Source organism: Zosterops lateralis (assembly GCF_965231275.1).
Source record: "Zosterops lateralis genome assembly, chromosome: 13".
NCBI lineage: Eukaryota > Metazoa > Chordata > Aves > Passeriformes > Zosteropidae > Zosterops > Zosterops lateralis.
The window spans coordinates 11512620-11525678 of NC_139773.1; the positions used below are offsets into that span (position 1 = coordinate 11512620).

The following is a 13059-nucleotide window of genomic DNA, read 5'->3' on the forward strand; positions in this document are numbered from 1 at the left end:
CACTTCAGTTCACACTCTCACTCCAGCTGCCAGAGCTTTAGAAGCTGGGGGGCTTTCATAAGGAAGATTTGGTGAGGCTGAACTGGGACTTGTTCCATTAGAACTTCCCACTACAGCTGTGGGGAAAATCCTGGCTGGGAGCCTTTAACACTGATGGTGATGTGCAAGTCAGAAGGATGTGGACAAACCTCCAGCTCACCACCTGGAAGAAGAAAAAGTAGTTCTAGAAATCCCATCAACTTTCACCCTTTGCTTACTGGTGTAGACAGTGCAAGTTAAAAGTGCAATTGAGGGTTTGGGTTCTTCATCTAAAGTACAATTTTGACTAGGAGTTACTAAAAGGCAGTAAAAATGGAAGCATATTATGCTTTTTTCAGAGTCTCTTCTCGGTGATTGTCATTTGAGGGATGAGGATGTTGAATTTGCCACGTTGCACAAAGTTATGGCAGATGTTCCATATTGCTAGATTGGAAATTAAAATGGAGATCTATTCAAATTGTCTGACACTTCCAGCAAGCTTGAAAGCAATGCTTTAAAACATAACAGAACTCTTTTTCTGGGTCCTGAGGGGTAGTCAGTAACATTAAAAGCAAATGTCTTTTTCTAAATGGCCTTTAACTACTTTGTGTCTTTCCCTTTTTGTTGCTAAATTCTGCTTTTCATGGCAACCATTTGATGAAGTGAACAGAATTTCTGAGAATGTCAAAGACCAAATCCTAAGTGAGAACATTTCAGCAGGTCTAGTCTGTTATGATAATAAATATTTTCAGGAATTTTTAAGCTATGCTAACCTTTAAAAAAGAATGGCTCACATTTCTATTTTCTTTCTTCATAAATGTCTGGTGCCTGAAACTTCTTAACAGTTTCTTCATCTAAAGATAAGACTGGGTTTATCTCTACCTGTTAAAGCTAATGCAATCTCTTAGTTTAGGAATTTCTAGAACCTTTGCCTGTCAACACACAATTAAATCTTATTTTTGATCCTAGTGCTGCTGCTTTAGCAACACCAATTTTATATAGAATAGAAAAACTCATAATATAGGAAATTGTTCTTTGAATCACACGTAATTCCAGACCTGTGCTTCAGAACTCAAAATTATCCAGTTTGATTTGTTGTCACCATAGAATGTTGGTTAAAAGCATTAATGTTTTTATCCAGTAATTCTTAATCCAAAGAAAGAATGCACTGTTGACATCTCTGCAATTTTTGTTGCCCCGAATATGCCAGTTCATCTCACTCATACTGAGCATTAATCACTAAATGTAGCATTGTGATGTGTTCAGGAAATATTTGAGGAGGCTTTATAAAGGCACGCCATTACAAAAGAAAACAAACAAGACCAAGTGGATTATGTTGTTCCTTGTGGGTGAAATTCACCTGCCTAAAGCTGAAATAAAGATGTGACAGACTCTTCTGCTAACGCACCTCCAATTCAACTGCTCCCTGTGTTCTGTTTTGCTTCCCACACATCCTGTAATGACAGAGGTACTCTGTTCTAAAATACCATTTGCATTCCAGGGGGGCATACTGAAAAGTATGAAGGGCACAACAGACCCTAGAAAGAGCAATGTGCTGTTGATTAATGTCTCCTCTGGATGAACCCTGGTAAAAACCTGCATTTCCAAAATTCTGAAATAATCTGTATACAAATAATGGCAGGAGGAGTTCTCTCTGGGATTATATGACTACATAAATAAGCAGTTCTTCAGTGCAGCATGTGGTTTTCTAATTTCCAGTAAAATGGAATGAGTCACACATGACAACAGCATTGCCACTAACCAGTGTGGCATGGCATCTGAAAAAGATAGCACTGGAAGGGTGTGAACTGCACAGCAGATGATGGGGCTTGAAACATCTTGTTTGCTTTGGCAGAGCAACCAAACTCTTGATGCTTTCCCACAATCTGCTCCAAGGATATAGGTTTTGCTGTGCTGTATCAGATTATTACCCTGGGAATTTGTGTGTCCTGCCTTTGCCAATGGACAGCTCTTGATGCTTCAGATAAAGATAAATGCCCAGACTCCCCACAGGGGAATTCCAAAGTTAGATGGTGTGTCTTCAAGTAGGGTTTACATTACTGCAGATTACCAGGGGAGGGCTTTTCTCTCTGGAACCAAATCATAAAGGATAGATCTACTCACGCAAAAAAAGGCCCAAGACAGCTCCCAAGTCCAGGCTCACATACCATACATATTATTTATATGTAGGTACATGTGTTGGTATGGGCCTTAGGCTGAGTTCACTCCAGAGGGAGAGTCTAGCCATAGTCATGTCTTAGCACAGGCCCAGGATTTTCTTCTTCATGTCTGCAGAGTTTCTGCTTGGCAGCACAACTGCACAGGAGCAAAGCATCCCCTGGGTGCTGCTGCCATTGGACCCCCAGTCTGAGAGGAGGTCATGGAGAGTCTCAAAAGATGAAGGCCCAAATTAAAGAGATTAAAAGCAAAGCCCTTCCCTTTATTTCTGCACCTCTAGAATTGGGGATCAAATCTTCTGGTGTTAATAAATTAGAAACTCAGAAAATTTTCAGTTCAAAAGCATGATGGAAACGACCCAGCACTTGGTCCCTGTTACAGGGCATTAAGGTTGTCAACTTTGTAGTCATGAGTGACTTCTGCCTTTTTGGACCCATTATATGAAAGTGGTGTCAGGCACTTTTCCCTTTGAATGTTTCTCTGAAGGAATACTTGTTAAAGGTGAGGTGGGAGGAGGGTGCCAGTAATTCTTTTTCTTCTCCTGACTTATCCCCAAACTCAGCCATATTTAGGCAGAGTTAACGGTGATGTTCTAGGTGCCCAACATTACATTTCCATTGGTTTATGTTGCTTCCTCCCTCTCAGTATTGTCCACACTAAGGGCTCAGGGAGTGCAGTAGTTTAAGCTGCAGTTTAATTCCCTGTAGATGGAGATTTGCTCTGACAGAAATGCCTGCTGTCCTGGCAGTCTCTCACATCTGCTGGAGGCAAAAGTGTATGTCAAACAATAACTCAGATGTGGCCAGCAGATGTGGTTCTGCAGGGACAGTGGTGTCTGTGGTACGAAAATTCCCTCCCAAAATACAGATCAGTGGGGACAGTGAGCGTCTGTGTCAGCGACAACTTTATAGCATCTGCTGGGACAGTAATGCCTGTGATACGTAAATGCATCTCTGCATCTGCTGGGTCAGTCAGAGAGAGATGTATTGTATATATTCAGTTTTACATGTGAAAATCTCCTTCTCTTTAGTTCAGGGGATTTGTTTGATTCCCCTTCCCACAGAGTTAATAAGAACCATTTTATGTAAGAAGAGCTGAAGGTATTTGTGAGTCTTTTGCACGTAGGACAGACATTGCCACATTTCAGCTGCCAAGAAATACTGCTACATTTTCTCCTGCCATGGTATTAATCATTAATGGCTTTGTTCTCAATGAACAGCCTGAGTATCTTCAATGATGCTCTTGTGAGTGCTAATGCTTTGTGGTTGCAGTGAGAGCATCACATGAGAAATGTGTTTGTTCAGAGAGGAGGAGATGCACCACAAACACAGCATTCTGACCCAGACCAGATTTCAAATATTCCTAAGTACAGGTGTGCACAGATAAAGATTTTTTAATTTGGCCTCATCTCTAGGTTAAGCACTGGACCCACTTTAGGAAGGATTGCACTGACAGTCAATTTACTGTCAGCAGCAGCAACTCCATTCAGATGTCAGGGTATTTTTCTACAACAAAGGCTGATGTTGACATTTTTTCTTGGATAGAGATAGATGCAAGAGCTTCTGCCTCAAGGTTATCCATTATACTGTATATTAACTAGATGTTTTAACACGGGGCTTCCTGCAGAGACAGCAGTGAATGATGATTAATACTTATCAATTAAAATCTAATCTTTTCCCATGTGTATTTATATGCTGAACTTCAACCTGCAAGGCGATTCTGTGACAGGAATTAGATATTGTTTTGTTGGTGAGCACTGGAATTATGGTCAGGGATGTATTATTCACTCGTTTATTATGAGTAGTGCGTTTGTGCCTGGTTTTTGCCTAGGCATTGTATATAAACACAGTCTCTGTGAAAAGGAGTTTATAAACAATTACCATTAAAGGGACAATTATTTTCTCTTTCTTCATGTACCAGCTCTGAGTAGGAGGTGAGGGATGGAGGAGAGAGGAAGCAAAGGTTGTACATGTTTTATGACCATAATTATAATTAACTATTTGAGAGATTAAAATTATATTAAATTTTAATTATAATTTACTATTTCAGAGATTAGATCTGATTAAAAAAAAGACTCAAGGTTACGAGGTACCTCACAGATCTACGAGTTATCTAGCTCAGTCTAAACATACAGATATAAATCTTCCTTTTGGGCTTTTTTTTTAGTTTTTTTTTTTCCTTTTCAATCCAGCCCCAGCTGAGCAGGCAGTGCCCACAAGGGCGGTGGTGTCTCTGAGCCCGCAGCCGGCGGCGGCCGCAGCCCACGGGCCATGGAAACAAAGAGCTCCAATCCCGCAGCCGCGGAGCGGGGAGCGCTCCACTGAGAGAGAGGGAGGGAGGGAAGGAAGGAGAGCTGCCCGCGGGAGCACACGGCAAGGATGGGCTCCAAGCACGTCGTGTGAGAGCAATGGAGAGGCAGAAGGGATTTTCATTTCGAACTCTGCTTGGCACAGTTGTTAAACACCACTTAATTCAGATAGACCGTGTGATAACCCTGGCTCATGAGCGAGAGTCAGGGCGGAACAATAACTGAAGGAGGCCACTCGCAGCCCTGGTGGAGAGACTTAAAGTGGGCAGGTGATCTGGCTGGTTAGTTCTGATTTATTACAAAGGCATCTTTATGCTTTTTGAACTCCCTTCCATCACTCATGTTAAACAAAACTGCATTCTTACAAGGCAGTTCATCCCCTCCATGCATGCACACGCTCATCGCTCATGTCACACTTACCAGCAAAGGCATATGAAGGAAGTGCAGTTATGTGATGCCTATTACAAAAATCATTTTTGTTTCATTACACTGGGAACAAGCACTTTAGTAAGGCTGCTAGGAACTGGTTCATGTTTATGGTACTGTATCAACATTTTCAGAGACTGATGGTGACTGTTAAAGGTGCAAGACTTTTTCTGGTTTGCAGCAAAATTGCTTTTCACGACTTGTCCCAGAAGATCTTTGTTTTTAAAAAAATATTTTGCAAATGAATTCTGTAACAGGGAGAGGTGTGGAATTATGGGGATGAAAGTGCATGTGGAAACACCATCTTCCCATTTTGTATTTTTTGATGTGACATTCCTTATCACAAGGGAAAGAGGCACTTCTGCAGCTTCCCTACCCCTGAGCCTCCTACCAGCTCAGAGAGGCATCACAAAGCCACTCACTACTCAATCTCCATTTTATTTCTTGTCGTTTATTAACACAACCATACTGCCTTGAGAGCTCGGCCCATCCCTTATTAAAAGCATTCAAAGTGGCTGGAACAACTGGTGAAAACATGATAAATATTTTCAGCTGAAATTGGTCAGATTGTGGATGAGTTGTTTATAAACATCTTGTCTGGAACTGTCAAGAGGTGGAGCTAACATCATTGAAAGATGATAGATTCTGACACGGTGCTCTGAGATTTCACTGCCACTGAATGTAGGTTAATATGGGATTCAATAGGAAATCTGGCTTGTGTATTGCTGCCTATTACAGGAAACGAAGGAACTTGTCATTTGTCTGCAGATTGCTAATTGCAGTTTATTGCACATGCAAAAGGTTAATTTGGGTATGTTATCACAGTAATCATATGCATTGCCTCAGAATAAACCATACCCCTACACTTACTGATGAGCTGGCCTGTGGGATTTGGGACATTATTTTGTAATATTATGGCAAATAAGAATTTTGAGTAAATGCTGTAACAGTGGGCAGCAGTGTCCTTTGGTGTAAAAGACCAGAATAGAGCAGTTACAAGTCTCTGGTATGAAATACTTTCCCTTAACCCTTAATTTAATTATTCCCTGAGATGCATGTAATTCATTCTTTGTGATAATCGAAAACAGAAGACTCATCTATTCTAAATGAAAATTATATCCTATTCTTATTATTGTTAATGCTTTGTATTTAGAGGAATATTTAAAGGTCTGAGATGAATTCATGACCTCTTCATGCTAGGTGCTGTATATGTACACACAGTAAGCTCGCTGCCCCAAAGACCTTACACTTTAATTAAATAAAGGTTGGAGGAAGGAAGTTTTATTACTTCTGTCACAAATGGGAAATGATAACAGAGAGAAACTAAAAGGACTGAGAATTACACTCCTCCTGCAAGGAGTCCTGTATTTGCATGTAATATATCCTCCCTTCCTGCTTTTGTTAAGTTGCTGTAAATTGCTAGGTAGATGGTTGGTTTCTCCCCCAGAGATGGAGTTTAATTCTGTGCATGTTTCAAGGTTTTATGGAACGAAAGGCATTCCGTAGACAGATAACACTTTAATTTAGACCTGATTAAGTTATTCTGAAGCAATACTTTTGTGGAGGGAGTAGATTTGTACAAATCTGGTGCACATTGCTTGTTGCCATATGAACATACTACTGCATAGTGCTGTGCTCCCTGGGGGCTGTGCTCTTGGTGCACGGGGGTTTTAAGGTACATCAGTGTAACTTTTTAATTGTTATTATTCCCTGTAGTTTGTTCTTAAATGTCTTCCAAAATAGTAAAATGTAATAGTGCTTGAGGTGTTGGAGCATTCCACAGGATTCATGGGGCTCTTGGAACACCAGTGCAGGCTTAGTCTCCCAGAAATGCATCTTCTCCCCCTGCTCCCTGGAAGTATGGTGCTCATTCTGAAATGCATTTTCAGCATTTTTAATGAGAGCTTCTAGCTTAACATTAAAAATAAAGCCAGCTCTGCCTGGAATCTTGCTTTGGGAAGTTTTTTTCTATAGAGGAACATAAAGCTGAAGATAACTTGTTTCCCTTTTTCTCCTTATTCGGATCACAGTACAGTGATCAGTTTAAGCTGATGGTGTAGGAAGGGGAAGGGAGAAAAAAATGGATGAGTCAGGTGAAGAAACAAAACAAAGAACAGGTACTATCCCAGCACAATCCAACCACTCTCCTCATATCTTTGCATTTCAGTATTTATGACTCCCACTGTTGAACTCCAACAACACTAATTCTCTACACTGATGTGTCTTTCCCTTATCTCATCTTATCTCTGTCCTGTCCTGCCCCTGTCTGGTAAATGGGTACAGTGATGTTCTATCTCACAGATTTTATACTCCTTGAATTAAAAAGATTGCAAAGAAGAAGACTTAAAAAAAAATTATTTAATAACAAAGAGTATTATTTTGTTGTTATAAGTCTTATGGATCCTTGAGCACTTATGAGTAACCTCTTGTTTACCCTATGGAAACCAGAACTGCTGCCTATGGAAGTAAATCTGTAGAATAAATTATCTTTTAAATACAAAGCTTCAGTTTCTTTAGTTGATGGGACAAACTCAGCACTTAGGAAAGCACATCACCAGTGTGTGCCCTTGCTAGAAAACAATCCACTGGAGCTTTGTTATACAACACTCAAACATCCTGACAAAGTGACAGTAATTTGCAATAAACACTGTGTGTAAACAATTACCTGTGACTTGTTACACTTGTTTGTACAGGCAGCTGGCTAAACAGATCTGGGTGCACTTGTAAACGTCTGTCCCTGTCACACCTGAGACTGGAAAACAGTTGCTTATATGATTACTCTGAAAAAGTGTTTTGGACCTGACAGCTGGCAAGGACTGAGTATGGATGCTCACAGATGCACGGAAAAGAGCCAGAGAAATCAAATGTGATGGTGCTGGTTTTATGACAGCGGTGAGGACACTTTCATGGCTAATCCTCCCACGAAGGGAGGTCTTTGTGACAGAGTACTTGACAAAAAACCCCACTTTTGCAAGGGTCCTCTGGTGAAAGAAAGGTGGTAGAGGTGAAAGAAAGCCTTTTGGCCATACAAGGTCCAAGGAGAAGGCAGAAGTGATTTATTTTCTAGTGTTTTAGCATGACGGGTGTGAGATGCTGGTAACGCTGGAGCAGCTGTGCGGGAGGCACCCCCACCCCTCGGGCTCTTCGTGAGCAGAAAAAGGGAGAGCTGGGTCCGAGGTGCCTCCAGCCCGGGGCCGGCCCCGGGACACGGCTGGGCTCGGTCACGGCCCTCACCCCGCGCCCCGGGAGCGCCGGGCCGGGCAGGGCAGGGCAGGGCGGGGCCGCGGCTCCCACCGGCTCCGACCCCGCGCCCGCCGGGGCTGCAGCGCCCTCAGGGCGGGCCGGGAGGCGTCTCCGCCGTGGCAGCGCGGGCCCGCGGGTGCCGGAGCGGGCGCAGGGCCGGATGGGGCGGGCCCCGGGCCGGGCGGAGCGGTCTGAGGAGCGGGCAGGGCGGGCGGAGCGGGCCGAAGAGCGGTCTGAGGGAGCGGGCGGAGCGGGCTGAGAACGGGCAGGGCGGGCTGAGGGACCGGCGCGGCCGCGGCCCCGCGCGGGCGCACTGCGCGCGCCGGGGGCCGGGCGGGGCGGGGCAGGCAGGGGCGCGCAGGCGCGGGGCGCGCGCCGGGCGGGGCCACGCGGGAGGCGGCGGGGGGTTCCGCGCGCCCGCGGCCGCCGCCCGCGGGGCCGGTGAAGGGGCGGCGGCGCTGCCGGGGCCGGGGTCGGGGTCGGGGCCGGGGCCGGTGCGGGGGCGGTGCCGGGAGCTGCTCTGCGGCGCTGCCGGCCCAGCGGCGGCAGCGCTGCCGCTCCCGAAGCCCGGCGGCGCGCAAAAGGGCACCCCCCCCACACACAACCCCAAACCAACCCCCGCCTCCCCCCCCTCCGCCTTCCTCCCCGCCGCAAAAACGCACCCCAAGCGCAGCCCCCTCCGCCGGCGCTCAGGTGGGGCTGGCGGCGGGCGCTCGGGGGCGCGGGGCGGGGAGGGGAGCGGCGGCGGCCGGCGGGGCCGGGGCCCGGCATTGTTGGGCAGCCGACAACAAAGAGCGGGGCCGGGCCGGGCCGGGCCGGGCCGGGGGGGGGCAGCGCCGGCCCCTCCGAGCCGCCCGGCCAATCGCGGCGCGCGGCGGCGGCGCGCGGTGACAGCGAGCGGCGCTTACGCTGCGGCGCCCGGCGCGGCCCCCGCTCCCCGCCCCGCGCCCGCCCGCCTCTCCAGAGCCGTCTGGCTGCAGCAGAGCCTCAGACAGAGGAGGGGAGAGCAGGAAAAAAAAAACGCTGAGTGAGTGGAGTGGAGCCTGGGAGGGGCTCCTTAAAGAAACGCTGCCGCCGCTTGGCATTGTGGCCGGCGAGGAACTCGAGGGGGGGAAGCCATCGGAGCTCCTCTCGCTTATCCTCTTCCCACCCCCCCCACCCCACCCCCAGCCGACAAAAAAAAAAAAAAGGAAAAAAAAAAAAAAGCCGACCGAAAAAAAAAAAAAACCTCGGGGGGGGAGTCGTGGGGGGGGTCCTGAGAACATCTTATAAACCGGATTGCACTGAGAGGAGGATAAAAAAAAGCAAAAAAGATACAAAATATACAAGCAAAAGGCAACAATTCCCCGGTCTCCAGCAGTCGCCCACCCTCCCTTCCCTTCTCTCCTGCTGGCCATCTGCCTTGGGTTCTCCTTTGTGTCTGATCTCTTACTACTGAGCCGAGCGCAGGCGGAGGGTGCACCACACACAGGGACTATGCCCAGCTCGCTTTTTGCAGACATGGAGAGGAACGGGAGCGGCGGCGGCGGCGGTGGTGGTGGTGGTGGCGGGGGAGAGACCCTGGATGACCAAAGAGCCCTTCAGATCGCCCTGGATCAGCTCTCCCTGCTGGGGCTGGATAACGACGAGACGGGCTCCATTTACGACAACGAGCCTCGGAAAAAGAGCGTGAACATGACTGAATGCGTGCCGGTGCCCAGCTCGGAACATGTCGCTGAGATAGTGGGGAGACAAGGTGGGTGCCTGCATGCCAGGGGCTGTGGGGGCGCGGGGCTCCCCTCCGCGCTGCCGGGCGGGCGGCTCGGATGCGACACTGGCCATTCCCAGGGACGCTGCAGCCGTGCCGTGGTGGCCAGTGCCGGCTTCCCCGAGACAAAGAAAGTGCAGCAGCAGACGTTGATGTTTCCGAGGAGTGTTATGCATCAGTTTCGAGATGCACTTTCAGCTGCCGGGTTGGGGGAAAAAATCGGGAAAATAATAAAAATCTGTCTTTTCCTCCGGCTGCAAAAGTTAAGATTTGCAAGAGGAAACGGGAGGAAAATGGGAGCCTCGGTGCTTTCCTTCCCTTCCCCCCCACCCCAAAGTTAGAAATCGTGGATTATTTTTAAGGAAGAGAAATGGAGTGCAGAAGTGGAACAATGGGGTTGGAATATAGCATCCGCAGTGGGGAATATGGCTCGTTCGGTACAGCCTCTGCTCCTCACCTTAAGAACTGATTTATTTTTTGCAAAAGGAAAGTGCTGAGCAGGAATGTGGACTGGCGGGTGTATAGATTTGTGAGGGCTGCTTGCATTTTATTTTTTTTTTTTTTTTAAATTTTCTGGCGGTGCAGTTTTCCTGTACCTTTTTCTTTTTTTTAAAATTTTTTTTGGTCGCTCCCTTTTTTATCTTATTTTTCCCCCCTTGTTGCCGACCCTGTGAACTGCACGTTGGGTAGTTTTGGGGCAGTTTGCATGGCAGATGTGTCGGTGGCCACTTGCGATGCCTTTGGGCGTGTGCCAGGGCTGTGGGCTGACATTACTTTACACCGTGACCGAGGCTCCGGGACGAGATGCCAGCGATCACCTGGGGTTGGGGGCAAAGTGTTTCGGGTGGGTGTGTTGGTTTTTTGGTTGGGGTGGTTTTTTTTTTTTTTTTTTTTTTTTTTCCTCTCTAGCTGCACCCAAACAATGGGTTGTAACCGGTTCTCCCCCACCACCTCCCCTTCCTCCCCCTCCCCTTCGCCCTCCATCTCCCGCATCTCGTTCCCAGGTTGTAAAATCAAAGCTCTGCGGGCAAAGACCAACACCTACATCAAGACCCCGGTTCGCGGGGAGGAGCCGCTCTTTGTTGTGACGGGCAGAAAGGAAGATGTGGCCATGGCCCGCAGGGAGATCATCTCTGCGGCCGAGCACTTCTCCATGATCCGAGCCTCGCGGAACAAGAACACAGCCCTGAACGGCACCGTCCCCGGCCCCCCGAACCTGCCCGGCCAAACCACCATCCAGGTGCGGGTGCCTTATCGCGTGGTGGGCTTGGTCGTGGGGCCTAAGGGGGCCACCATCAAGCGCATCCAGCAACAGACGCACACGTACATCGTGACCCCGAGCCGGGACAAGGAGCCGGTCTTTGAGGTGACGGGCATGCCGGAGAACGTGGACCGGGCCCGGGAGGAGATCGAGGCGCACATCGCCATGCGCACCGGCGGCATCATCGAGCTGACGGACGAGAACGACTTCCACGCCAACGGCACGGACGTGGGCTTCGAGCTGAACGGCACGGGCAGCCTCTGGAGCAAGCCCACGCCGCCCAGCATCACCCCCACCCCGGGCCGCAAGCCCTTCTGCAACTACCGCAACGACAGCTCCAGCTCGCTGGGCAGCGCCTCCACCGACTCCTACTTCGGGGGCGGCACCGGGGGGGGCGGCAGCGCCCGCCTGGCCGACTACAGCCCCCCGAGCCCGGCGCTGAGCTTCTCGCACAACGGCAACAACAACAACAACAGCGCCAACGGCTACGTGTACGGCGGGGGCGGCGGCGACGTCCTCTCCTCCCCGGACTGCTGCTCCGAGCTGCCCTTCGACTCGCCGCCCGGCTTCGACCTGGCGCCCGCCCCGCCGCCCGGGGCCGCCCTCCTCTGGCCGCAGTTCGAGCGCGGCCCCGCCGCGCCGCCCTCGCCCGCGCCCTCGCCCGCCGCCGCCGCCGCCGCCTTCCCGGGCGCCGCGCCCGCCAATGCCAACCTGGCGCTGCTGGTGAGCGGCCCCCGGCGCGGCGCCGCCCCGCCCCCGGCGCGGCTCTCCCCGCCCCTGCACGGCAGCGCGGCCGGCACCGAGCACCCGCTGGCGCGGCGGGTGCGCAGCGACCCCGGCGGGCGGCTGCTGGCCGCCTCCTACCCGCTGTACGCCAACGGGCTGGGCGCCCACCTGCCCGGGCTGCCCTCCGACTCCTCCGCCTCCTCCTCCTCCTCCTCCAGCTCCTCGTCCAGCTCCTCCTGCTCCTCCTCTGGCGTGCGGCGGAAGGGCAGCCGCGACTGCTCGGTGTGCTTCGAGAGCGAGGTGATCGCGGCTCTGGTGCCCTGCGGCCACAACCTCTTCTGCATGGAGTGCGCCAACCGCATCTGCGAGAAGACGGAGCCGCAGTGCCCCGTGTGCCACAGCGCCGTCACCCAGGCCATCCGCATCTTCTCCTGAGCGCCGCGGGCTGGGGCAGCCCGGGCAGGGCCGGGCACCATCGGGGGGGGCCGGCGGGGCCGAGGGGTGAGGGCTGGGGGGTGGTGGTGGTGTGACAGCGGGTGCATGCTATAAATAATAACGGGCGACTCCATTCTAGTGCTAGGCTAGTTTTTACACTGTACTTTAATACGAAGCTTCCAAAACTCCCCCCTTTTTTTTATAAACAAACAAACAGAAAAAAAAATTGAAAAAAAAAATTTGAAAGTAGAAGATGCTTATGATGATGACAATGGTGTGTGGACTGTTAGTAAAACGTGCTGGTAGTTCTAGGATGCTTATTACAAAATAATTAAATCTATGGGTGGATACTTTTCTGAATGTTCTTGAAAGGGCAAGAAGTTCCTGTGAAAAACCATGATACTGCAGCTTTATCAGACTTTAAAAAAGAAAAAAAAAAAGAAAAAAAAAACCAACAAAACTGTAACATATCTCTTATATATATTAAAAACGTTTAAAGGTTTTAAAGATAAATTGCATTAATACAGATTGAAGTATTTTATTCTTTTTTGACTTGAAAAATTATATTTCATATTGCAAAGATGTTTACAAGTATTTTAATTTAAGTTCAGTGAACTTTTTGTAGCTGGGTTAAATCTTTTTTATTTTAGTATGGCCTTATGGCAAAGAACACTGTATTATTTTAATATCACACAATTGTGAACAGAATTACAAACC

General features: G+C 49.2%; 1 protein-coding gene across 3 annotated transcripts; it reads left to right on the forward strand.

Moving 5' to 3' along the window:
* The first annotated feature begins 8833 nt into the window (after positions 1 to 8833).
* MEX3B (mex-3 RNA binding family member B) lies at positions 8834 to 12833 on the forward strand. Of its 3 annotated transcripts, none has more exons than XM_083870581.1 (3): positions 8834 to 8866; positions 9672 to 9908; positions 10925 to 12833. In XM_083870581.1, the coding sequence occupies exons 2-3, from the start codon at positions 9674 to 9676 to the stop codon at positions 12340 to 12342; spliced, it is 1653 nt and encodes a 550-aa protein (XP_083726707.1). In that variant the 5' UTR covers positions 8834 to 8866; positions 9672 to 9673; the 3' UTR covers positions 12343 to 12833. The 3 variants fall into 3 exon arrangements, with proteins under 3 accessions (XP_083726707.1, XP_083726705.1, XP_083726706.1); XM_083870580.1 differs by lacking the exon at positions 8834 to 8866 and adding an exon at positions 9123 to 9200; XM_083870579.1 differs by lacking the exon at positions 8834 to 8866 and having other exon boundaries at positions 9107 to 9908.
* The last annotated feature ends 226 nt before the right edge of the window (positions 12834 to 13059 follow it).